A 27301-nucleotide genomic window follows, 5' to 3' on the forward strand; every position below is an offset into this window, starting at 1 on the left:
GATACCTGGTTACCAAAGACACCAGAGCATGGTCATCTCTGCTTAGAGCTTAGTCATCTGTGTGCATACATTTTAAATAATTTTATAAGTAGAGAAAAAGTTCCTTATTTTTAATAACATTTCACAGTCTTCTTCCCAGTCTCAATTTCTTTCCATCATAGTGTTAGGGCTGTGATCAGGTAGAAATTAGACTTAAACTATCTCCATTACTCCTAAATTTTTTCATTCTTCCCCTTGTCTGCATCCTGTTTAGGCTCTCATATCCAGCATTAGTAGGTTAGAAACATTTCTTAATAGTAACTCATATCAATTAAAGAAAAAGCAAAGAATTCTATAAGCCATCTGAGATTGTTGTGCATGGCTTTGTTCTAGTAGATAAGAATATAAGTCTACAAATCCCTAATCTGTTAGGAAGATGAGGAAGAATATTAATCAGAATACCTGTGACACAGTATGCTTATTGTTTTAATCAGGGAACAAAGAATAATTGACCCATATATAATGGAATCCACTCTCAACTCTCTATAAAAGCAATTATTTAAATAGTTAGGAGACAGAATAAAAAAGCAGTTGCTCAGTGCTTCTGAGGTTAATAGGTTAACTCTACAGAGCTTAATTAAAATTTGATAATAAATGCCTACTCTAAGCAGGATATTTCATTAGTCTTTATGGCTTAGGTGAAATATTCCTCATAATTATTTTCTATCCCTCTGACATTCTCTTCTCCTGAAGCAAGCTCCTCATTACTAATTAGGATTTCCACACTGAGGAAGGAGATTTCTCAAAGCAGCCTCCTCATTAGAAAGGGATATCCACCATTGTAAAGTAATAACTTGGTATTCTACTATCTTATTTTTTGTATCTATATAATGAAGCCAAATTTGAAGTTCCAAGAAAATATCAAAAGAAAATCACTCTGGCAAGAGCTCTGATAAAATTTCAGTCATATTCTTTTATGAAAATAAGAAATCGAGTGTCCAAATTACAACTAAAAAAATATTTTTAAAAAATGTCTTAAAAAAGAAGTTGATTTCCTTTCTGGTTCCTCCTTAAAATATGTAATGTACAGAGAAAAGTCAAATTTCTTGATGAGCAGAATTGTCTGTAGAAAGTAGAAAGTCAACAGGAAGATTTATCTAAACTGTTCTGTCCATTTTTCTTGGAGGGGAAAATATTCAGAGGGAAAGAATTTCTCCCTAAAGGAAATAGACTCTGTAATTACAAAGTAACTGGAAGCTTTAAATTGCTCTTAAACTGTTTAGCCTCTTCAGAGTGTTCTTGGCTGTGGAGCCCATTCTTTACATGGTTTTAGAACCCTGCTTTCACTCATTATTATTATTTGCATCACCATTGCCTCTAATTTTAGAATCATCTTTTCTAACAGTCTTCCCAGGCCCTGTCTTTTTGTCCTACTCATATAGTCCTACATACCACTGCCAGAGTTGCATCGCCTCTCCTCATGAAATTTGGATTTGTTTCATGCACGTCCTAACTCCTGAGTATCGCATATGAAGCCACCCTTCACAGTCACATCTGGGCTCATCTACTACACTTTGCTGATGAAGCCTATGCTTAAATGGCTCTGAATTCTCATGTTTGTTTTGTCTTCTTAGAACGACGGTCCTCTTTTCTCTATCATCTATCTACTTATCTTTGAGTAATAAGCTTCTAGTCTCCTGAAGAGCTTTCTGGACTACGCAGGTTAGCAGCTCACTTAATCATTGCCACACTTGGTTTTTATATTTTTATGAGACTGTGTGTGCTGTATCATACTTGTTTGAATTGTTGTCCCCCTCACTGAACTGAGCTCCTCACAGATAGGGATGATCGTCATTTCCTCGGTGCCCATTTTATACCAGACGCATAACTTGATACTCTATAAGATTGGTTGAATGAATTAAGGGTACATGTATCACTCTGGCATACCCTCAGAGTACTTTAAGTCATTGGTCTTCTATTAAAGTTGGGTCACTGCCCATAATAATTTTTTCATCTCTGTGCACAGTAGTATCTCAACAAATGTTGAATAAATGAATTCGTTTTAATAACATTGTAAACCCTATAATTAACAGACAAATGCATGTTTAGATTTGCAAAATTCTCTGCAGATTTTATTTCACTGATATACAGAACAGTGACAAAGAATGTCACATTTTGTGCATTTTCTTTGGTCACCTTTTAGCAGTAGAATGAATTACTCTTCACTTATGACTTTTGTGTGAACTTCCCGGCTTTTCACCCTTAGTTTGTTGACCTGGGACTCTGCAATGTCAGCCCTTTCCTCAGCCTCCTCCAGCTCGTGCTGGATCTTGCGGAATTTGGCAAGGTTGACATTGGATTGTTCCTCCTGTGAATAGAATTGCATTTGAGAGAACAAGAAAGTTTGACATTTGCTGATTGTTACTGCTTTGTTACTAAAAGCAGCTACAGGGTTTGCTTCATTAATGCAAACACAAAAAATTCCGATATTTATGACACACTTATATGAGGACAGGGCATCATGAAAACTTGCCTATATACATAATTGTGCTTACAACCCCCCTCTTCACTGTCTTTCATTTGACTCTCCCTGGCAAAGTAAAATGCTACAATGACAACAGAGATATCAAAATAGTGGGGGGATCCGATTGAATCTTGATTCTGTAAAACAAAATTTTGAAAAATAGGTGTAGTGGTGTGGGTGCAGAGAAATTAAGGAAGATTTCAGAATTAACAAGATAAGACAAATTGAAAAGAAAAAAAAAAATTCCCTAGATGGATTTATCATGACTTTAAATAAGGCTTACAATTCAGATCCTCATTTGCATATGAATGCTGGAATTTGGATAGGAAGGGAAATTTGTTGGTCTCAGAAGAAATGAACCAGAAACTCCAAAGCTGTAGTAATTTGTGTCAAGTTTTTCTCATTTTATCTATTTACTTTTGGTGCTAGGGGTTTAACTCAGGGGTGCTTTTCCATTGTGCTACATCCTCAGATCTTTTTATTTTTATATTTTATTTTATTTTTATTTAGGGTCTTTCTAAATTGCTTAGGATCTCACTAAATTGTTGAAGCTGGTTTTGAACTTGCAGTCCTCCTGCCTAAGCCTCCTGAATTGCTGGGATTACAGACATGCACCACTGCACCCAACTTCATTTTAAATTAATACTTATTTTTCTACCAAATTTTGCATTCCCAATTTTGTGTTCTTTGCCATAAAGAAAGCTCCTCAAGTTCTAGAGACTTTAAGGCACGAGCTACACCCCTAAACCTTTCTCTTTCACTGTGGAGATACTCACAGCCTCTTCAGCTTGTCTCTTGTAAGCTTTAACTTTAGTTTGTAATTTGTCCACCAAGTCCTGCAGCCTGAGAACATTCTTTCGGTCCTCCTCAGTCTGAAAGAGTTAGTAAATAGATAGTGCCATTATTTGAAAACATCTTATTTTTAAAAATTTTTCTTGAAAGCCATAGCTCTGGAAAATATGAAAAGGCCAGTCACCTGGTAGGTGAGTTCTTTCACTCTCCTCTCATGTTTTCGAAGACCCTTGACAGCCTCAACATTGCGCTTCTGTTCGTTTTCAACTTCATTTTCAAGTTCCCTCACCTGGAAGAGAACAAAGGCACTTAACAGTTTGGCTGTAACTAGCTACATGAACAGGTTGGGAATCAAATGAACGTGTGGACACCCACCCTGGCCTCCAATTTCTGGATCTGCTTCTTGCCACCCTTTAGTGCCAGCTGTTCAGCCTCATCCAGGCGGTGTTGCAGGTCCTTCACTGTCTGCTCCATGTTCTTCTTCATCCGCTCCAGGTGGGCGCTGGTGTCCTGCTCCTTCTTTAGCTCCTCAGCCATCATGGCGGCCTGGTTAGTAGTAGAGTCAATTAAGAGCTGAGAGAGTGCAAGGGCATTCAAGTTTGAATGTGACAATGTGTTGTCCTCTGCTTACATCAGTGATGGCCTTCTTGGCCTTCTCTTCTGCATTTCGGGCTTCCTGGACAATGTCCTCCATTTCTCCCTGGATTTGGGAAATGTCTGTCTCCAGCTTCTTTTTGGTGTTGATTAGGCTGGTATTCTGTAGCAAATTAATAAGAGGAAAATCACATTAACTTATATGATACCACTTACATTATTGTTTGAACTAGCATACACAGACATAAGTTGCTAAACATCAGAAATATTCAGAATAAAAAAAATTAGAAGTCTAAATTTTTGCCTTTCCTTCTATCTACCTGTATCTCTGTTCATAAAACTTATCCTGACTTATTCTAGGTAAAATTTTTTTTCTAATACCAAACATATTCAACTGTTATCAGTGGCTGTCTGTAAACATAAAGTTAAACCCTCCAAATTTAATGTGCTATGTAGTATTTACACCACACAGCTGATGAAAAATGAATTATTAATTTTTAGCCATTCATATTGTTAGCTCCATATCACAAGTGCATAAATAGCATCATTATTGGTACAGAAATTGAATCAAGAATCTCTTTTGTTTTTGGAAAATTGATAGTATTTGAAATATCCAATCAATTCAAGGTACTCATAATGAGTAAGAAAAATGTTGCCTATTAACTTGACTTTAAAGTTATTTTTAGAATGCAGTTTTTTTGGGCTGGGGATGTGGCTCAGGCAGTATCGCACTTGCCTGGCATGCGTGCAGCCCAGGTTCGATCCTCAGCTACCACATACAAACAAGGATGTTGTGTCCGCCAAAAACTAAAAAATAAGTATCAAAAAATTCTCTCTCTCTCTCTCTCTTAAAAAAATAGAATGCAGTTTTAACTTTTCTGTAATGACTTTCTACATACTGCAACTTCATAAGTAAATAATATGTTTATTGTAAAAAAGAATAGAACATAAAAATTAGCCAAAAAGAGATGAAAAATAATTATTGTACTCTCACTAAAAAGAGATAACCATTCATAACACTTTTGTTAATCCTCTTGAATATTTTCTGTATATTTTTAACAAAAGAAGATCATGTGTCCATATCACTTTGAAGTTGCTCTTTCACTTATTATATTACGAACCTCTTTCCATTGCAATAAATGTGTGCTATAATTACTACATATTTGTCATTGTGAGGATATACCACCATTTATTTAATAAATCCACTATCAACAACCAATGCTAACTAGGAGGAATGATGACTGCCATGAATTTGAACTCAAGAACTTCTTTTTATATCCCATGAGATTAATTTTATGTGCATATGTAATGCACAAATAATATCTGATAGTTTAGTCTTTACTTTGTGTGCCTATTTGTTTACAGATTAGAGTTGTAAAAGACAAGATGATCACCAACACTGTTCATAGATTGGTACCTGTGTTTAATTATATAAGTTTAAAACTCTGGAATATTTCAAGTCAACATGAATATGCCAATCTATGAAAATTCTTGTAAACCAGCTAGATCTCAGTACTAGAAATTCAGGAATGGATCCATGCCAAGATAATTCCCTATTTCATAAACAAACTTATCCTCTCAAATTGTCTTTAGCTTCGGAAGCATGTCTGCTAAACAATAGTCCTGAACCTCACCTGAGTGTGCAGAAGTTGCACACGCTCACTAGCATCCAGAAGTTCTTGCTCTGCCACTCTCCTGCTCCTCTCAGTCTGCTCCAGGGATGCCCTGAGCTCTTCAATCTCAGCCTGCATCAGGTTAGCTCTGCGCTCAACCATTGCCAGTTGTTCTTTAAGGTCATCTTGCCCTCTGATGGCATCATCCAAATGTAGCTGAGTGTCCTATACAGAAAGAAAAAAAGACTCTTAGTCATGTTCCAATTAAAGTGGATACAAATTTAGGGTCATGAATATACTTGGATCTTAATAACTTAGAGCATTATTAGATAGGAACAATCTACAAGAACCTTTAATGACAAATTCTTGGAAGCCTAAGGTAGCACTCAAAAGACATATTATTTTCAATCCTGAATCATAAAAAGCACCATGGTAAATCTACAAAATTTGGAATCAGAAAAGTAACCTTAAAGATCAGCTAGTCTAATTGTGTTATTTTATATATATGAAATAAGCAAAGTCCAGATAAATGCACTAGCATATGGCTAAACTCTCTCATCACTCTCTCTGTCTCCCTAACCCTCACCACTTTGTCTTCTCTGCAAATAACAAAGCAAACTGTCCTGGGCCTTTCAGACAAAAAGTAGTTTTTTTTTCCCAGTGATGTGACTAGAAAGTTTAATTGATTACCATATCCTTTAGGTGATGTATTACCCATAATCCTCATAAGCTATTAAAATTGGAGTTTTGTAATGGCACCAGATTGTATGACCCCAGGTGTGTTTACCCCAATGTACCTTAAGTATGCCTTGTGTGTTCCTAAGATTCCTTATTGCCTCAGTAGCCTGGCGGTTGGCATGGTTCAGCTGGATTTCCATCTCGTTGAGGTCCCCCTCCATCTTCTTCTTGATCCTCAGTGCATCATTTCTGCTCCGGATCTCAGCGTCCAACGTGCTCTGCATTGACTCCACGACTCTGAGATGGTTTCTCTTTAGCTGATCAATTTCTTCATCTTTTTCAGCAATTTTTCGGTCAATCTCAGATTTCACCTGATTTAACTCAAGTTGAATGCGAAGAATTTTGCCTTCTTCATGCTCCAGAGAGGCCTTAAGAAAAATAACATTTAGGTTAACTAAAGAGCTTTTTTTCTTACCCCACATTATGATGATCTCTCTAAGGAGACATCTAAAAAAACTTTACAAACTTCCATAAATCTTAATTTTGACAATTAGTCTTTTTAATTACCAAGGTATTATTCAGCATTTTTCATTGAATTATATGCATTATCCTCTCAAGACTTGAAACATAATAGATCTCAGTTATATTATTTTTCAATGTATTTATAATACATAGGTGAGCAAATGAAATATACCTCTGCTTCCTCTAGGGCAGCCTGCAATTCACTCTTCTCTTGATCAATTTGTTTCTTTATTTTCTCCAGTTCATGGATATGTTTTCCACCCTCTGCAATCTGCTCAGTCAGGTCAGAAATCTCCTCTGTAGTTTAATAATAAAAGAGAAAAATTCAGTTGAGGAGAAAAACTGAGAAGATCTCTCCCATATTTGAAATAGAATGATTACAATGACTCACGTTGCAAGTTCTTATTTTCCCTCTTTAGTGTTTCAAGTTGATCCAGAGATTCCTCGTAGGCATTCTTCACCTTGAACAGCTCCATACTGAGAGAACGGGACTCCTTCTGGGAGGCCTCAAGTTCAGCCTGAGTTTCCTCATACTTCTGTTTCCATTCTGCCAGAACCTAGAAGTGCATCAATAGTTAGCTTCTGAAAACAAGAATTATGCTGATGTCCCCTTGGGAATGATGAGCCACCTTGTCAAAGTTCCTTTGCTTCTTATCGAGAGCTGCACAGGCAGCATTGGATCTTTCTACATCAATCATGAGGTCTTCCACTTCATTCTGGAGTCGCTGCTTTGTCTTCTCCAGGGAAGCACATTTGGAATTCACAGCCTCCACATGTTTCTCAGCATCCTGGAGACGCTGAGCCAGCTTCTTCCTGAAAAAATGGTCCATGTGAGTAACCAAGAGAAGAATCAAAGTGACCACAAGAAACTATAAATATGTTGACTAGGAAAGCATATTTTCTCCAACATTTTTTACCCCTATGTCCACAAGTTGTTAAGTTTTCTCAAGTAGCTTCTTAGTATCCATTTTATCTCTCCTAGAACTCTTTTATCTCCTGGGTTCGTCATCTCAGTTGCTACACATATTTATTAAGCCATTTTGAGAGACAGAGAGGATATGAATAAGCACTTAAGCTGAGTAAGCAGTGTGAAAAATGTGAGGATAAGGAAGAAATGGTAACATTCATCAAAGAATGTTAGCATTGAATAGAATTTTTAGACAGTTTCTAGTATGGTCCTCTTTACTATACAGATAAGGAAACTGATCCAGAGTGACATGTTCAAAGTAGTGTGATTAATCAGTAATTTTCTGGATTTGATGATGCCAGAAAATAAGTATTCTTCCATTAATACTTTTCTCAAATAGCCTTCAAAGTCATATTTACTGCTCCCTTTACCAGCTCCCCCAATTCATGACCTCTTCTAGTCATATACATTCTTATCTAGAATGCTTTCTCTGAAAGTGTGTGCCAGACCCTCTCATTTGGCTTAATTCTAACTACTGTGAGATAAATGAAATGTAGGAAGGCTTCCTTCACTAAGAGTATGATGATTTTTCCCTTCCATGAGTTTTATTCCACAAACAGTATATGTAATTCATGAATAAGTCCTTCCACACTGGTGGTTATGATAATCTTGTTCTGAACATTCAACACTCTAGCTAAGGAAAATCTGACCATTATTAATTATAATATTCATAATAATTTGCTAGATAATCTGCATTTTTCTTATTTTAAAGGAAATTAAATTTATACAGAGTAAGCTAATAACAACCCATTTTGGTGGAAAGAAATGTAATATGCTCTGTAACAGAAGCCTGAGGGGAGGTGGGGGCATACACCAAGCTATAAGGAGGAGGATGTGGTAGAATCTACCTCCCAATAATAAAATTCTTCACCTAGCTGCATGCCTGAAATATTCTCTTTGATTTTTTTTCACTATTTTTACTTTCATTTCTTTTTGCTGCCCTCACCAAAAAACCCTTACTTGGCCTCCTCCAGCTCCTCTGTGCGCTGGATGGCATCTGTCTCATATTTGGTCCTCCACTGGGAAACCTCACTGTTGGCCTTGGACATAGCCCTTTGAAGCTCAGCTTTGGCTTCCTGCTCCTCCTCATATTGTTCCCGAAGCAGGTCGCAGTCATGGCGGGCTGACTGAAGGGCATGGGCAAGGGCATTCTTGGCCTAGACCGAGCAAAAAAATGTATAGTATATTAAGTTCTATGTGTGTGTCATGTTGTACAGTTCAAGTGATTGAAAAAAAGCAAGTGGAGAATTCTCACCTTCGTTTCCTCTTCTAGCTGCCTCTTTAATTCCTCAATCTGTTGTGTAAATGCTTGCTTGCCTCGGGATAGCTGAGAAACCAAAGCGTCTTTCTCATCTAGCTGTCGTGAAAACTCACCTGTGGAAGACAACATGAGTGATTTGGCTTTGTTGTCGAGGCGAAGAATAATTTAAAGAATGGAATAACACGTGAACCTTTTTATTTCATATGATGAAAACAAACAAACAAAACCTCAAGACTTAATTTTAGTGATATTGAGAAGGTGATTTCTTGATTCCTCTAAGGTGTATGAGCTTTCTTTGACATTTTAGTATGTGGGATTTTTGAGTAATGCTGAGGCAACAAAAATCTCCTGAACCCAGGGAACTTAATTTTTTTCTCCAGTTATAGCTTAGAACCTCCGTGTTTTATCAATTCTTGGTAAAAAGGTGAAGGAGTAAATGGATGAAATAGCAAATGGGTGTCCATCATTCAAAGCATGATTTGTGTTTCAGGGATGGAGGCTTGCTTTCATTTTATATCTCTCCAAGAGCCAAGGATACCCATTTACTGACCTGATTCTGTGTGTAAACGTGCCTTCTGGGCTGACAACTCATTTATTAAGCGTTGCTGCTCCTCTTCCTTCGTTTTCACCTCACTAAGCTGGTCTTCCAGGGTGCGGCACATTTTCTCAAGGTTCCCCTGTGGTGGGAAATAGAAAATAAGACAATACATTTCTACTTAGAAAGCTGGGATTTGAAGATCCAAACTACTGTGGAAAGGGGCTGAATTGTATTTACTTTTCTATTAGAATCTTGTGAGGCAGGGGCTTAGAAGAAACAGTAGGTGAACATAATTTTGGTTAAACAAATGAACATATGATTGTCAAAATTAGATTATTTTCTTTTGGAAAGCATGAACATTATTTATATCCTACATCATGTAGAATATAACTTTTAGATGTCGTTTTTTGTAATTGCATCTTTCTTGATAATAGCTACAAAGTTTAAAGTGATTTCTACAAATAAGATATGAAACTAAAGTGATTCAGTTTAATACTATGATATCTATTAAGAAAAAAACTGAAATTCAGGTAACATCTAATATTTATGCAAATTGGCTACATATACACAGATGTAAAGTCAGCCATTTTGAATTATTGCAAATAAAGATTAAAAAGGTAACAAATTAAGAAAGACCTTGGCTTTGGAGACAGTTTCCATGTTTCCAGCAAGGTCATCGATCTCCATCTTCAGCTCACTCTTCTCTTTCTCCAGCTTCTGCTTGACCCGCTGCAGGTTGTCAATCTGCTCCCCAAGTTCAGCCACACTGTCTGCATGCTTCTTCCGAAGTGCAGCTGCAGTGGCTTCATGCTGCAGGGTGGCCTCCTCCAGGTCCCTGCGCATTTTCTGGAATTCAGCCTCCCGCTTCTTGTTCATCTCAATCTGGGCTGAAGTGGCTCCTCCAGCTTCTTCCAGCCGCTCACTGATCTCCTCCAGTTCCCGAGAGAGGTCAGAGCGCTGCTTCTCTGCTTTGGCCCTGGAAGCCCGCTCTGCCTCAATTTCCTCCTCCAGCTCCTCAATGCGGGCCTGGAAATGGTGAAAAATACAAACTCATTTTCTTGTGTCAGTCATTTATTTTTCTTGTTGAATTAAAGTGATGGAGATCGTGTACTTACCTGTAACTCCTTGATCTTCTTCTGCAGCTGCATACCAAGTGCCTGTTCATCTTCAATCTTGCTTTGCAGATTGCTCATTTCAAACTCTTTTCTAGTAGAAGAGCAGCACATTAGCTTGTAGGCAATTCTCTTACCAATCTTTATTTTTCCATGTATAATTAAACTTCTTTATACCACTAGTGTTGAGGAAGTAGGACAGTTTTACATATCTATAATGTGCCATTTTCATTTAATTAAAAAAAAATCAAAGATGCCATTATTCCTTTTTTTCTACATGCCATGAATTAATGTTTTGGAGACCTTTTAAACATACATTTCATATGCATTGATATACATTGAGCAGGTTAATTGCTGAACTAAACTTACTTTTTGAGTTTCTCATCAAGTTGCTGTTTATCATTTTCTATATCCATTGTGGATTCTTGGGCCAGTTTTAGGTCACCCTCCAATTTTCTCTTGGCTCTTTCTAAGTCCATGCGAAGTTTCTTTTCTTGTTCCAGAGATCCTTCAAGCTAAATTCATAATGGTATTATTAAGTTTGTTAGCACTTAACCCATGCCACTGACCTGATACTCAGGAAAATTTAAAAAGATAAAACGAATATCTTGAGAATTTTATTTACAAACCAGCAGTTAAAGGCTATGGACATCACTGATGGTTGCATGTCATAGTTGTTTATTTTATTCATCTGAAGGGGAAACATTTTATTTTCACACTTACATCATCCACTTGCTGTTCAAGCTTGGTTTTAGCTTTGGTCAGGGTGTTGACTTTGTCCTCCTCTGCCTGCAGGTCATCCAGGGTCTGCTGGTGGGCCTCTTGGAGGGCCTTCTTCTCCTTGGTCAGCTTAGCAATGTTTTCATCCAGGCCTGCCATCTCTTCTGTGAGGTTTTTCACCTATAGATTTGAACAGGTAATAGGAATGCTAATGACAATCTGTTGTCTTGAAAAGGATGGTAGTGTCTTAGGACAATGTTAGCCTGACAAGGAAAATAGAAACCAGAAGCTTAACCTAGGCTTATGTGGCTTAATACAATAGGAGATAAAGGCAAAGGCAAATACGATAGAGGTGGTGAAGACTAAAGAGAAGACATAATTGTGTTTTTCTTTCATACTCAATAATTTTAAAATTAAACTTTCAATTAAAATACATCAGTAACAAGTTAATGCTTGTAAGTACTCTAAAATAGATAACAATTTGTACCTTGTTCTCTGTGGCATGCTTCTCCTTTTCAACCTTGGCTAGTGTCAGCTCAAGGTCATCAATGTCTTTCTTCAGTTCTGAGCATTCATCTTCCAGTTTCCTCTTCTTGGCGGTCAGCTCAGCATTGATCTCTTCCTCATCCTCAGCTCTCTCAGTTAGCTCTTTGATTTTGGCTTCAAGCTGGATTTTGGTTTTAATCAACTGATCACATCTTTCCTCTGCATCAGCCAAGCCATCTGCTTCCTAAAGGAAGAAATTAAACATTTTCATTTGTCTAAGCTGTATCTACAAACACACAACAATTTATTAAAAGGTAGAAACTTCAGTGACTACCAATTTTGTCAACAGATATGCCAATAAAATTGTCAACTTTAAAAAAATTAGTAGACAAAATATTGTTAACATTGTTTTAACCAGTCTACTGGTTAATAGTAACACATTTCTTGCAAATATATGTGTGGAAGGTCAAATCAGGAAAACTATCCCTTTAATTAAAAAAAAAAATCTACAAAAATTGCTATTTTTGAAAAAGTCACTTATTCATTCCAGGATTATTTTTTCACATTTAAGGGCGAGGAGTTAACCCAGTCTTTTTTTTTTTTTTTCTGCCTAGAAGAAACAATGTAACTTATATTTTATGCACAAAAATATTTGCTAAGTAGAGAATGATATAAACTAAGAGATTAAACTCATAAAGAAAGGAACATGTCTAGGGATATTTTAGGACTTTCTTCACTGGTAACCAAATTATGTATAATATGTAGCACATGTGGCTTTGCATCTATTGCTTCTTTCGGTCCGAGTCTTAATATTTTTAAAGGATGAGCAATCATAACAAATGTTTCAATGGAAACCTTTTCATTTTTAAGGAAAAAAATTCTTGTTGGGCATGGTGGTACACTCCTGTCATCCTGGTGGCTTAGGAGGCTGAGGCAGGAGGATATCGAGTTCAAAGCCAGCCTCAGCAAAAGCAAGGCGCTGAGCAACTCAGTGAGACTGTCTCTAAATAAAATACAAAACAGGGCTGGGGATGTGGCTCAATGGTCTAGTGCCCCTGAATTCAATTCCTGGTACTCCCTACCCCAAAATAGAAAACAAACTCTTATACTTAGTCAGATATGGCTGAACTGTGCAATGCATAATACTCACAGATTGAACTTGGAGTTGTAAGTCATTTTTCTCTTGCATCAGAGCTACCATTTTCTCTTCCAGTTCTTTCCGTTTTGCCTCTGACTTTGCCAGCTCCTCCTTAGTCTTCTCAAATTCTTCCTTCATGTTGGCCATCTCCTTCTCTGTCTCTGCACTCTTGAGGAGGGGCTTGATCTTGAAATATAGCTTCATCCATGGCCAGTGCTTGACATTCATGAAAGCACGGACATTGTACTGGATGCAGAAGATGGATTCTCTGTTGAAAAGAAAAAACAGATGAAAATGGAGAAGAATGTGGAAAGTCAGCATCAGCAAAAGCAGTGACTTCACTGAATTCAGTTATAAGGTGTGGAAAAGGAAGAAACTTTTGCTTTGTCCCTCACCTCCTCTCCATCATCTTTCTGAACTCCACCCTCATCAGGTACCCTCTACAGATGGCTTGGGTGCGTGTGATGAGCTCAGCCAGCTTTTCATCTCGCATCTCCTCTAGAGTCCCCAGCAGGCCAGCTTTAAAGAAAACCTTGCCAAGGAAAAGTTAAATATTTGGTTTTCACTCCTGAGAAAGTCCAAAAGTGATGAAATTATGATAGAAATTTGGGTTGGGTGGTACCTTGGTATGACCGAATTTGTACTGGGTGTGATCGATGTCAATAGACCCTAGAAGTTTCTCAGAAGCCTTCTTGCTGTCAATGAACTGACCCTCTGGGATAGCACTTGCATTTAGAACTTTGTATCTGTCAAAATAAAAGCAATATAAAAAGGTGGTTTTTCTTCATTAAAAAAAAACACTCAGTAGGTAGCATTGAAAACATGGATAGATTAAGTTTTGGAGAACAAAATGTCATTTAAAAACCAAACATTTCTTCATGTAACACTTGAGAAGATGAGACACAAACCTCTGTTTGAAGTCTGCATAAATGATTCTGCTTGGGAATCCTTTCCTACAGATGCGGATGCCTTCCAGCACACCATTACACCTCAGCTGGTGCAGGACAAGTTCATGCTCCATGGCACCTAAGAAAGGGTATATTTTCAATATAATAGTCTAAATAGAATTCACATTGGAGTCTTGTTTTGATATCAGAAGTGTCTTACCAGGAGTTTTGGTTTCATTGGGGATGATGCACCGTACAAAGTGGGGGTGAGTGCTCCTGAGATTGGTCATCAGCTTATTTAAATTCTCCTATAAAACCATATGAAAATTTTTAAAGTAATTGTAGATGAATCTATATGAGAGTCCCTGGTCAATGCTCTGTAATTCATTTAACCTCCATTTCACATTCTAATAAGCTGTTTCTAATTAATCATGATCACCAAGAATGATCATCCATATGGAATATACATAGGAAATTCCTGATTATACAAAATCAGTCAGTTTCAGTTTTTCTCAAGCACTGCTGGACAGACAAAATTTATATGGAGACTTTGATCATATGGAGCAGGTGTAATTGAATATAATGGATGCTTTTAGGAGAATGTTTGATTTCATATGAAATTTTTTAATACCAGATCTCTTAGATTTGGGGCTTAGGGAAAATGACTCATTTATTAGAATGTTTGATGTGAAGAGGTACACAATATGTCTTCTTTTTGTTAAATTTTTCCTGAGGTATTTCTCAGATTTTTTTCTTTAGTACACCACTACTTTTTTCATTTTTACCTTAAGATAACTTTTTAGAAGTTCCTGTTATAATAATTTCATTTTTTAATAAAAGTATTACTCTGGAATTCATGCTTATACTGTACCCTGAAAAGAGCTGACACTGTCTGGAAAGAAGAACCCTTCTTCTTGCCACCTTTCTTTCCACCACCGCCACCCTCTGAAAAATAAAATAAAAAATTATTTGCAATAGTCTTTGAAGTACAATCCACAGACATTACATTGCCAAAATCCCCTATGGAATTTAAATTTGCACTTATTCCTTTTATTTCCATGTCTCTCCTCCTTCAATTGTAGACTAAGAAGATACAATCATTGACTCACATTATAGGCACTCAGGGGAAAAAAAGATGTGAGTTAAAAAGTTAGATATGTAAAGGGGGTGGGACTCCCTGACTCTAAATCAGCAATGCCTGTCCAGAAGGAGGTAGCCAGGAGACAGAATAGGAAGGCCTTGTTAATGCACACATTCCCCCAGGACAGGCAAGTTGCCTGTTGGTGAGCCTCTGCTTATCTGCAGGGAAGTCTTATTTTCTATTTGCCTGTGCTTACATGTTGTTACTTGCACATCTGGTCTTGTGGTACTTAAGAGAACAAAACCTTAATTCCCCAAGTGCTAGGACTGACAAAGGATTTCCTTATCTCCAATTTAGCTGGATCCTTAAAGGAACATTACTGTAAAAGTGGTAAAAGTGAGTTGTATAATTCTGAGCAAGTCACTTAACCTATCTGTGTCTCTGTTTTCCCATTGATAAAATGAGGCTGTAGACTAAATGATCCATAGTGCTAATGTGAGTTCTGCAAGTCTTAACTGTGAACTACAGTTATTAAATATTCTTCCTTTCATTAGACCCATATTGGCTAGTATTTTCATGTTAGATTTTCCTATGTGTTCTGAAATGGTGTGTTTCTATTTTGTGACTCTTAGAACATATAATATTGAAAAATTACCTGCTTCAGCACCCTGTCCCCCAGCAAAGAGGAAAGCCAAAGTCTTCAGTCCAGACTTCTGGTACAGCCCGACCACAGTCTCATTCAGGGGGTCCTTGTTCTTGTCCAGCCAGCCAATAATGTTATAGTCCACAGTGCCTGCATAGTGCACCAGCGAGAAGTGGGCCTCGGCCTTGCCCTTGGCAGGCTTGGGCTTCTGGAAGTTGTTGCATTTTCCAAGGTGCTGTTCATAAAGCTTGTTCTTGAAGGAGGTGTCTGTTGCCTTGGGGAACATGCACTCCTCTTCTAGGATGGAGAAGATGCCCATGGGCTAACAATAGAAAAAAAAAAAAAAGGATGTTAATGATGAATCCCCGAGAGAAAGTTGTGTTCCAGAAGTTAATGCAGTTGGTGGAAACATAAAAATATAATGTTTCAAAGACTTGGAATGACATGTTAAATAGGCATGATCCTATTTTAATGATGCTTCTCAATTGCCAAAATGTGTAACAATCATTATGTGTCAAAGGATGTAAGGTAAATATATTTACTAGAAAGAATGAGTTAAAAAAAAATCTTATATGTGCCATTTGGCAAACTTCATGTTAAGTATATAAAATTAAATTCTACAAGTATCATTTAAAAATAATTCTTATTTCATACTGTCTTTTCTACTGGCAGTGGAACTTCCTTTACCCCAAATCTAGACATGACAAATGTATGAAGAGAAAAGATTATGTCGATGACTAAAAATGAACTAATGACTAGAAAAATGCATCTTGTTTTATATCATTAAAATTATGTACTTTAAACTATGTCCTCCACCACAATGGAGTTAAGTAATGGTAATTTGGTTTTGCTTTCTAAGCAGTTTGACGCTTTTCAGTAGTAAATTTGATATGAAAGACTGAAAGTAAATTCACTTTGATGATATCACAAATTCACAAATTATTTCCCAAAAACCATTTTGATGAAGCAGAAACTCAAATACTAGAGAAGAAAATAAGTGCCTTTCTGTACAGTTCTCATGAATAATGGAGATTTTATGTCACTAAATTAACATTTTTTTTAAAACTGTGCAGTTCTAGTCTGCTTTTATGTGCTTCTTTTTTCACATTTCTGTGAATTTTGAACTGAGTATTTGAAGGTTTCCTGGAGAGCAATTTCATTTTTTTTCTTCCTTTACACTGCTTAGGGTAGAGTTCACACATATACTTCATTGGTATCAGTAGGGAGCTAAATGATGAACTCAATTGTTTTGAAAGTGTTTAAAAATTGCTTGATAATTTTTTTTGCTCAATAAGTTTTAATATATCCAAATCTGATATAACTATTGTTATACCCACTTAATAATTTGGAATTCAGAGCTTATTTCTAGGTGAGGTCGTTTAGAAGTCTGGTGTTTATTCAGTAGTCATTTTGAGTAGAGAGTAAATTGATGACTTCAACAGTTGAAGGGCTAATTATCCGACATTTGATATATTTTTTTTTTTGTATTGGGATTGAACCCAAGGACACTTAACCACTGAGTCACATCCCAAGTCCTTTTCTATATTTTATTTAGAGATAGGGTCTCACTGAGTTGCTCAGGGGCTCACCAAGCTGCTGAGGCTTTGACTTTGAACTTGCGATCTTCCTGCCTCAGCCTCCTGAGCAACTGGAATTATAGACATGCACCACTGCACCTGGCTTAAGAAATCTTGATATATCTTGCCTTATTATACATGAGGGATAATATAAGCATAATACACTGTCATGGGTACACCAGTGTTAATTACAGTACTCAGAGGACTAACTGTAATTTTATTCCTTTCTCCTATAATTATAAAATCATGTAGGAATAAAAGTGAAGGAGAAGAAGTTTATAGAGTTTTAAATGTGAACCTGTGTGTATTATTGTCATTTTTCTATAAACTACTGTACTTTATTGATTAATAATGAATCACTTGTCACACATCTCACAACTGTTAAGACTGCACAACTGTGTCATGGGAACAGCATTGCTTGTTCTTTGAGAATTGGGATTGTAATTAAACATAGGTAGGTGGGCAATTTGTTTTTCTTGTTTTGAAGACTTAAAAAGTCATGCCAACCTTCTCGATAAGCTCAATACAGGCAGCCAGGTCCATCCCAAAATCAATGAACTCCCACTCAATGCCTTCCTTCTTGTACTCCTCCTGCTCCAGCACAAACATGTGGTGGTTGAAGAACTGTTGCAGTTTCTCATTGGTGAAGTTGATGCACAGCTGCTCCAAGGTGTTGAACTATAGGAAGGGATAAATATAGGAAATTAGTCATAACTTAAGTATTTGTATCTACAGTGTAGTTACTAATATTTTCTTCTGAATTTAAAGTATTTTGGTCAATTACATTATAAACCTTCATATTATTTTCTTAAAGTATGATATAATTCTTAACAAAGAATTGACTCCTCAGACACTTTCCAAGTGACTGCATGAAATCATGCATACTAGGCAAAATGCTGTTACATGGGGATGCTACTCCCTTTGAATAATTTTAAAAAGTATTTTTATACTCCTCTGATTTGGTCCAGGATAGATTTTGAATATTTTAACCCTTCATGGACTATATTTCAAGACTTCTAGATGTGAAAGAATAGAATTCTTTTTCTAGTCTTACCTATTTACTTAAATTCACATTTCTTCAAAGACTCTTTTCAGCAAGAATTATAGTTTGTACTTTTTGTAAAGTACATTTATAATTTTGAATTCTTTAATAAGATTGGTCAAATTATTAATGATTTGCATTTGGTGATTTTTGTCAATTCACTACTCACATCAAAAATCTCAAAGCCAGCAATGTCCAAGACCCCAATGAAATACTGTCTGGGCTGCTTGGTGTCCAGTTGCTGGTTGATGCGGGTGACCATCCACAAGAACATCTTCTCATAGATAGCTTTGGCCAGAGCACCCACTGCGTTGTATACCTTCAAGAAGAGTTGTGATGTTAGTTTTTTGAACTGAACACAATAATGAATTCTTGAGTCTCCTGTGGTTCAAGTGAAATCATATTTACCTGCTGCACAGTCTGGCCTTTGGTGACATATTCATTGCCAACCTTGACTCTGGGGTAGCAGAGGGCTTTGAGCAGGTCAGCAGAGTTCAGACTCTGGAGATAGGCAGCTTTGTCAGCAACTGCATGAACAAAGTGAAGATGGTGAAACCAAACATGGCTTACACAATTTAAGAAGTGAAGGATGATGATGGTGAAAAAAAAAAAGAATTTTGCTTAGATAGTAATATGTGCAAATGTCGTGAAATCTATTCATTTATTTATATGGTTTCAAAATCATTGCCACTGTTCATGTTCATTTGTTATTTTTGTAAGAATACATTGGAGCTTGAGGAATCAGATAATCTATGTAATATTTAAAATATGGCAAAATTATATCACACATAGAAATAATTTTAAAAACCTAACCTAGTAGTGACAAGGAAATTCAGATCTCAATTTTTCCCCCAGTGCATGTGGGCAAACATTATTCACTAAATAAAACATCTTTTAACCAAGTAGTTTACAAAAAGTCAATGAATCCTCTGATGTATGGATGCGAACACACAATTAGATCAGTTGGGAGGGAAGAGTAGAATTTCATTGGTTTGCACAAAGGGGAGTGAAGGGACAGGAATGAATTGGACATTACTTTCCCATGTTCATACATGAATACACGACCAGTGTAGCTCCACAACAGGTTCAACCACAAGAATGGGAAATTATACTTCGTGTATGTATGATATGTCAAAATACACTCTTTTGTCATGTATATCTAAAAGTAACAAATAAAAAAATTAAAAAACTTTTAAAAAGTCAGTGAAGAATGAATTTTGGACAGAAATTACAAACATCAGACACTGTGTCATTTCCCTTTCCATATAATTTTGCCTCTCATGAGATAGGTCAAAGAAAGTAAAAAACATGGACTCTGTCTCTGCAAAGCTCCTGACATGTGTACTTTCAAATGAAAGCTATCCACAGCAGTGGTACCTTCAGTGCCATCTGGCTCAGCTTGCTCTTCCCTTTGCTTTTGCTTGAATTTCATGTTCCCATAGTGCATCACAGCCCCAGTGAGCTTGTAAATGGCCACCTTTTCATCAGAAGTGAAACCCAGGATGTCCACAGCGCTCTGTTGGAAGAGTTGAATTTACTCACCTTCCAATTATCACTATGCTGGTGTACTCAGGCCACTGAGGGTCTGCCTACATACTTTTTCTTCATTATGCCTTGACTTGTATTTCACTAACACTTTGCCTATACTTCAGAAGGCACTCATTTTCTTAACTCTTTGATCCACATAGCAACACCAACAGGCATGTATCAGTCTTTCTGTTTGAGTTATGTGAACTGTAAGGATGTTGTATGACTTCTCTACACTCACTCAACTAGACTCAGACCCATAACCACTGATGCCAAGACCAGGGCATTCACCATCTATTTCAGCCTGCCCTTGCTGCACAGGCACATGCTTCTTATGGTTTTGGTTCTTGTTTCTCATCTCCAGGCTCCTAAATCTCTTTTGCTTCTTCTTCTCCTATATTTTCCTAAATTAATATGCGATCACTGTCTATCTTCCCATCCTAATGGGCATGGATGATTCAATTAGAAAGAGGATATGAAAACAACAATTGTGCCAAGTATTTCTCCATATGTCTCTCTGATATAAAGTCATAGCTCAACTGATCATGAGATGCTTGGCAGTGAAATTAATCTGGTTGTTCACTATTCATGCAGGGAAGAGACATTTATGAAAAGAAGTTTCTCATTTCAGTGAATTTTTTTTTTCTTATCACATTTGATTACCATGCTAGGCTTTGCAAAGATTTATAAATGTGGGCAGAGATTAGAGAAGGTCGAGGAAAGTATGTTTATGTACCATTCTTATTTTCCAAGACTCTTTCACAGAATTAGTGTCTTCCAGTTCTAACTCAGTAGTATTGCATGTCCATGGGGCACACCGATAACCCAGGTTCAGAGAGGCTAAGTAACTTTCTCATGTCCTTACACGCACGAATAGGGACCATCCAGAAGTCCTAGAATAAGACTGTTACATTTTTTTAACTTCCTAAACTAGTGGGTATTTTTCAACTCCCTATCACTTTTGGACATATGAACATAATAAGTTATAGATAAGGAATAAAGTCTGACATTTATAAGATAAAGGCACACAAGTAGATTTTAAACTTTTTGAAAGAAGGTATTTTCATAAGCAACTGTCAACCTTATTTGGGGGGTGTTGGGATGTTAAAGTTTAAAAATGTTGCAATCAAAAGTTATCCAGAAATTCAAAGGAAAATACAAAATATGTATAAAATTTATATGTAAAGAAAATAAGCCCCAAAGTAATAATCCTTAGAAAAAAGATGTGGAGAAAGAAGGAATTTATAGTTTCAAAAATAAATAGCAAGGCTCAAAGAGTCCCCCAAAGAATATTTTTGAGATAGACAACCCATATTTTTCTAATGCTACATAAGGAAGGCAAGGGACTGTACTGTTAGGCCACAGACATTTATTCAAAACAAAGTTTTGTGTTTACATCTGTGACTAGAAATTCCATGTTTTGTTATTTTAAAACATGAAAATATTGTAGCTCTTCCCCAGATTCTTGGGTAAAGGATCTGGTATAAAATAGAAAAACAACAACAACAACAACAATGTTGTGGTAGAAATATTGACCAAAAATGATAAGAAAGAATTAAAAAAAAACAATTAAGTAAGGGGTATCAAAGAACTAACGTTTATCACAGGCATTTAAAGCTTTTTTAACAAGTGTGGAAGGACATTGAAATATACTGTAATTTTCTTCAAGAGGCAAGAAAGCCTAAAAGATAGTAGTATTGCCTAGTCATAGATTTTCTGCTAATGCTTTTCACCCTAATATAGGAAGGAGAATGATATATACTGGAATATTACTTTGCTTTTTCCTACTTTCTTCCAATTACTTACATCTGTGGCCATCAACTCTTCCTGGTCATCAATACTGGGCACAGTAATTTCACCTTGACTGACAAAGGTGAAGTCATATGGGTTGGTGGTGATCAGCAACATTTCTGAACACAGGGAAAAGAACCATATACAGAAAGAGTTACTTTGGTCATCAAAAACATTTCAAAGGGATGTTATAGACAAGCTGTTATTCTTCTTTGGTAGAAATAAATCAAGATGTGCCTTACCAATAAGCTCTGGTTTCTTATTGGACATAATTTGATAGAATATGTGATAGCTTCTTTCAGCCTTCAGCTGGAAAGTGACTCGGGACTTCTCTAGCAGATCTGGAAAGTCAGATTAAGAAAATTTAAAATAAAGAGCCACAGTGAAAAATTAAGCATTGAAAATTTTACACAACATACATAAAAAGAGTTTCCACACCCACCCCTCAAAGATTCTCAATCAATAGTATTTATTGACTTACATGTTTCAATATCTGCAGAAGCCAGTTTGCCTGTGGCACCAAAATGGATCCTGATAAATTTACCCTTAAGAAGGCAAAGGAGCACTGATTAAAAGGCAGAAACTTTTTGTTAGCCATGGACCAAATAAATGAAAGAAATATCGACACTGCAGGTACAGAATGCCAGTGCCGATTCTCACACGGAAAAGGAAGATCAAAAAACTCACAAAGCGAGAGGAGTTGTCATTCCTCACGGTCTTGGCATTGCCAAAGGCCTCCAGTAGGGGGTTGGCACTGATGATTTGATCTTCAAGGGTCCCCTTAAGAAAGATGAATAAGATGGATAAAGAAATTTAGGAAAGCTGAGATGCAATGTACTAAAATAACTTCCCTTTGACCTCCTTCCCTTTCACCTTGCCCCTTCATAGCATTCTGAAATTTGAGGTAAGGTTTTGTAAAGAGAGTGGAATGGATGACAAATCCAGGAATGAGATGTTCCAATGATGTGGCCTTGATTTCTGTGTCTCTCAGGCCCATCTTTTGCTCCTACTAAATGTTTGTAGGAACTCTTGCCTAATTAAGCTGCTGATTCATTGCTTTGCTCATCTCATTCTCACAAGCCCATTCAAGATTTATTTTCCAAATTCTGGTATCCAATACAGTTTATCACTGTGGTTTTGGAGTACTATGATCACATCTTTAAAAACCTGTTTGTTCTTTCTTTCTTTCTCAGATGATTATCATACCTACCTGCATTTTGCCAGTAGGTGCCTCCTCCTTCTTCTTCTCCCCAGTAACTGCAATTGTTGCAAAGTACTGGATGACACGTTTCGTGTTCACAGTCTTCCCTGCACCAGATTCTCCACTGTCAAGACCAAATAGAAGGAAATCAGAATGTAAGGTGGTAATAACCACTACAAAGATCAGAACTCAACAGAAAGAAAGGCATGATATCTACTTACGTAATCAGGATTGACTGATTCTCACGATCTGTGAAAGAGAAACCAAAGATTGTGTAAAATTAATGAACGAACAAGAAAAAATAACACACTTACCACCTAGATGAACACAGTACCTGTAAACTCCAAGTTGCCTTTTAAAATTTTCCATTGGCAAAATAAGAACTATATAAATGTATGCTTTACTTTTACAAGTCTTTTCAAAATAAGTGGCAAAGATATGTTCATTAATCCATTAACACTCCCATTGCCATAATGTGATAGTTATGGAATGCATTATTTCACCATTTTATTCATCAGAATAATCAGCCAATGTCAGATGAATAACTATTTCATGTGCCATTCAGTCACCTGGTTCATAGTTTAAAATTCTCTTTACATTAATGTCTAATCCACATTTTCTTATAATGCTTGTGATAACTTGTCACTATGAAACTTCAAAGCTTACTTTTTAGAAGAGAGAGTGTATTAGCTATAATTAAAAGGCAGAGCTGATACCTCCATTTGGTTAATTTTGATCTATAATTAGTTTTAGTTAATTTGGATTTCAGTGTAGAAATATAAGCATTTTTTTCTACATTTTTGAAACCAGTGCATATTATTCTAAATCCATTTTTACCACTGTTGTTATTGATATTATCATGTTTGTATTGAATGTTTTATTCTTAAAGTATTGGCCAGATATTTTCTTTGTTAACAGTTCACAAATATTTTCCAATACCTATAGAATTGTGATGGATTCACTCACCAGTCAGCATGAACTGATAGGCGTTGTCAGAGATGGAGAAGATGTGGGGCGGGGCCTCCTGGCGCTTTTTGCCTCTGTAGGCAGCCACCACCTCAGGGTTATACACTGGCAGCCACTTGTAGGGGTTGACAGTGACACAGAATAGGCCTGAGTAGGTCTGTGGGAAAGGATAGGGCTGCTTAGTCAGCAATTACCTCATGATTGTACATTGGAAATACTGCTTAAGGGCTAGGGGAGAGAGACCTAAGAACTGGGTTGGTTCTCAAGAAGCTTAATGGTTTGGGTTCATTTGTTGCTTCTCTCTGTCATTGCTATTGCACAGATTGCTTTAGTTTTCCAACTAATGCAGTTGAGCAGATGGCTTCCCAACACGTACAATTTCAAATCAATCAGAAGTTACACTAACCAAATGAGTGGTCTTAAGAGAATATTGCAATAGAATGGCAAAATCTGAAAATGAAGTCCTCAATTTGAATCAACAAACACATCAAGTATGTGGAGTTGGTGAGAATGATGTCACAGGGGACACTCACGTAGATCATCCAGGCTGCATAACGCTCTTTGAGGTTGTACAGCACAGCAGGCTCGTGCAGGTGGGTCATCATGGCCATGTCCTCGATCTTGTCATATTTGGGAGGGTTCATGGGAAAGACTTGGTCATCTTTCACTGTTACAGTCTACCCAGTAAAACAGGAGAAACCAGATGAGAAAATAATGGTCAGCTAACCTAACCCCAAATAAGGCGTAATTCAAACAGTCTAATCAACTGCAGATATTTTACTCACAGCTCCAGCTTCGGTCTTTGCTGTCACCTTCCCCGCTTCCCTGCTCTGCACTATTGCTTTTACAAAGGACTCCTTAGGGTCCACCACAAAGACTGATGTCTTGGCATCGAAAGGTTTGTTCTGGGCTTCAATGCGCTCCTTTTCAGACTTTCGGAGGTAAGGAGCAGCTTCCCCAAACACGGCCATCTCAGCGTCGGTACTCATGGCTGCAGGTTATCGATGGCAGCTCAGGGCAAGGTGCACCTGGAGGAAAAAACAGAATGAGGTGACTACTGAGGGCCGGAGTGGGAGCTAATTGCACTTTAACATGCTGCATTTCCACACTTGTTTTCTGCCTCTGCCTTTGAGATTACTGCTGTCTACTCTGTCAAGGTGCTGAGATCAACTCATGAAGGTGAAAGCCCTATGTTGGCAGCTTAATTTTTGTGACAATAACATTTTAAGCCTCCCTTCTTTCCTCTGTATGTGAACCTTAGTTGAGAAATATGTAGGGTTGATATTCAACCAGCAGCATTTGTTATGTTCCTGTGTGTTCGGAATCTTTTCTTTTCTACTTGCTCTTTTTCCTTTCCTTTTTTCAACCACTCTTTTTTTTTTCTTTTTAACATTGTGATGATACAGAGAAGTGGTATAAACATCTAAATGAAATTATTTTAAAAGCTCAAAGATTTAGGCATACTTTCCTCCTTCCCCAAATTACTAAACTTGAATGTAAAAGTTAAATTTGGATGTTAAAATGTTCATCTTTTCTTTCAGGACATAAGTCCAGGTTTAAGATACCTACTAAACATAAATATTCTGATGGTTAACTGACAGGTATTAGGTATGTAAAGGGAAAAATAAGTCCAATGAAAGCTAAAAATCCAATAGATGATTTTGTCTTAAATCAAAATTAAGCCTCTTTTATCAGCTTTTATTTTGTGTGAAAGTCAGTAACTTTAAAATGTTCTTGGAGAAAAACAACATCTAAATTTTTACTAAAACTTAACAGTGGTTGTGTATTTTCCATTTGTATTTTTTTTTTAGTTTTTCACTAGATTTTAGCATATCAGTTTCTTTAAATCTAATTCTTATTACTTTAGGTTACATATTTGTCTCTTTCCCTCTCTTTTTTTAAAAAACAAAATAAATCTTTTAGAAATTGATAGCCAGTATACAGTTTCAAGTCAGAATGAACTTAATTTTTTCCCACTAATAAATTATGAGAATATAAAATAAATCACTTTGTTCTGACTAGATTCAAAGAAAGGGACCTCTGTTAAGTGGAAGAGGAGATGGTTTATAGGGAGATGTGCATTGGTTGCCAATGTCAACAATGATAACAACAATAATACCTTCAACATTCTGTAGGCTTTGCAGAAAGAGGCTTAGTCTTCTGTGTCATCAACATTAAACTTCCTCTCGACTTAGAATGTTAGATATGGAATTTGCCACAAACTCTGTCTCAAAATCAATCATTTCTACAAAGTCTCCAGGTGATTCAGTGAAATTTAAATGTGTTTCCAGGGGACAGATACTGGAACATTTAATTTTTTTTCTTCAGAGGAGAAATGTAATTGTATTACATCAAGTGTCTGTGTTTGTTTTTACATTAAATAATTTTGAATTTATAATATAATACCATCCAGAAATTACTGTGGTACAGTCTATCTATGAAACAGAGGGAAGATGTAATCTTTCTATCTCATATCTTAGATCAGTTGTGGTCACAAGCCCCCAAGGAGCCTCATGTTTGTTGTAGGGAATCCTTGAATCCACACAGTTATAACTGCCTTAAATTTAAGCAAGCAATGATTCCACATCAACATGTTTTTAAATTTTTAAATGAATATGGCTATTATATTAAATAGAAACTCATTTAAAATCATTGTTAAATGCATACTAGGTTTTCATCATTATTTATATTCTTAACATAATACTAAAAGTACATGTCTCAACTTGAATATTTGGGAAGATCATTAGATGTTGTCATTCTGTACAGGGATCCTTAATACCACTGATTGGGATCATATAGAGCAAGAATTGGAAGGACCTTAGCAGAATTCAAACTCTTCATTTTACTGATGAGGAAACTAAAGCTCAGAAAGGTGAAGAGTCATTCAGTGTCACAGAGGTGGTAAGTGGCAATGATGAGATATAAGAGCTGTTCTCCTAAACCTGAGTTCATTGTTAATTCCACTGCAATACACCGTGTTGGAAGATATATAAAAGATAACTGGCTTGAGCCCAGGCAACTAGAAAAGCCTGGATTGGCACCTCGAGATTTTGACTGCAAGTTGACACATTTTTTATTTTACCATGTGACCTGTATAATTGGTTAAATGGGAGTAGTAATTCACATTAAATAGTGCATATGATGGATTCATTCTTTCTAAAGTTACAACAAAATGTAAAAGAACAGTTTAATTAAATTTTGTTTGGACTAATGGCCTGAAAAGTCAAAATTTTATGAGAGGTCATTTTCAAGAGCAGCTGCTCTTGTGTCCTATATCCAATTCTAATCTAGGAAGTTAAATGGTAGCTCATTAAGATGTAGCAATATAAAGATCCCTTTGTCCTTTAGAGTGTAATAATAAATTCCTCTTACCTCTTATGTTACCAGATGAAGAAGGTGGCAGGCTCAAAGCAGACAACTACTGTTGAAAGAAAAAACAGAGAATGCAGGATTTTGTTTTGTTTTGTTTTGTTTTGTTTGTTTGTGTTTAATCACAAAACTCAGTAACTATATTGTGCGCAATGTCATCCTTAGAGATATGTAAAGAAAAATTTGGATTGGGAAATAGTAGTCTTTTCCCTTAAATGAAAAATCAATATCAGGAATGTAAAATTAACCATGTTCTTTCACATATACATACCTTTAAGAATTTTGAGGAAGGA

General features: G+C 36.5%; 1 protein-coding gene across 2 annotated transcripts; it reads right to left on the bottom strand.

The window, feature by feature from the left end:
- Positions 1-2085: 2085 nt before the first annotated feature.
- On the bottom strand, positions 2086-27301 carry LOC125615031 (myosin-4). 2 transcript variants are annotated; one of them, XM_048798076.1, is made up of 40 exons: positions 27280-27301; positions 27012-27060; positions 24425-24667; positions 24173-24316; positions 23640-23796; positions 22895-22922; positions 22683-22797; positions 22160-22252; positions 21954-22017; positions 21715-21813; positions 21488-21591; positions 19532-19670; positions 18563-18681; positions 18324-18473; positions 17620-17790; positions 15548-15857; positions 14683-14756; positions 14032-14119; positions 13833-13950; positions 13547-13670; positions 13320-13456; positions 12937-13192; positions 11788-12030; positions 11304-11480; positions 10950-11095; positions 10584-10674; positions 10105-10494; positions 9481-9607; positions 8925-9043; positions 8630-8826; positions 7332-7515; positions 7094-7259; positions 6875-6999; positions 6300-6608; positions 5524-5727; positions 3927-4052; positions 3671-3841; positions 3480-3584; positions 3280-3375; positions 2086-2347 (listed from the first exon to the last, which is right to left on the bottom strand). In XM_048798076.1, exons 3-40 carry the CDS (start codon positions 24626-24628, stop codon positions 2195-2197), a joined length of 5823 nt encoding a protein of 1940 aa, XP_048654033.1. In that variant the 5' UTR covers positions 24629-24667; positions 27012-27060; positions 27280-27301; the 3' UTR covers positions 2086-2194. The 2 variants fall into 2 exon arrangements, with proteins under 2 accessions (XP_048654033.1, XP_048654035.1); XM_048798078.1 differs by lacking the exons at positions 27012-27060; positions 27280-27301 and having other exon boundaries at positions 2195-2347; positions 14683-14754; positions 15552-15857; ... (1 more) ...; positions 22690-22797; positions 24425-24628.

Source organism: Marmota marmota, unplaced genomic scaffold, assembly GCF_001458135.2.
Source record: "Marmota marmota marmota unplaced genomic scaffold, marMar, whole genome shotgun sequence".
Taxonomy (NCBI): domain Eukaryota; kingdom Metazoa; phylum Chordata; class Mammalia; order Rodentia; family Sciuridae; genus Marmota; species Marmota marmota.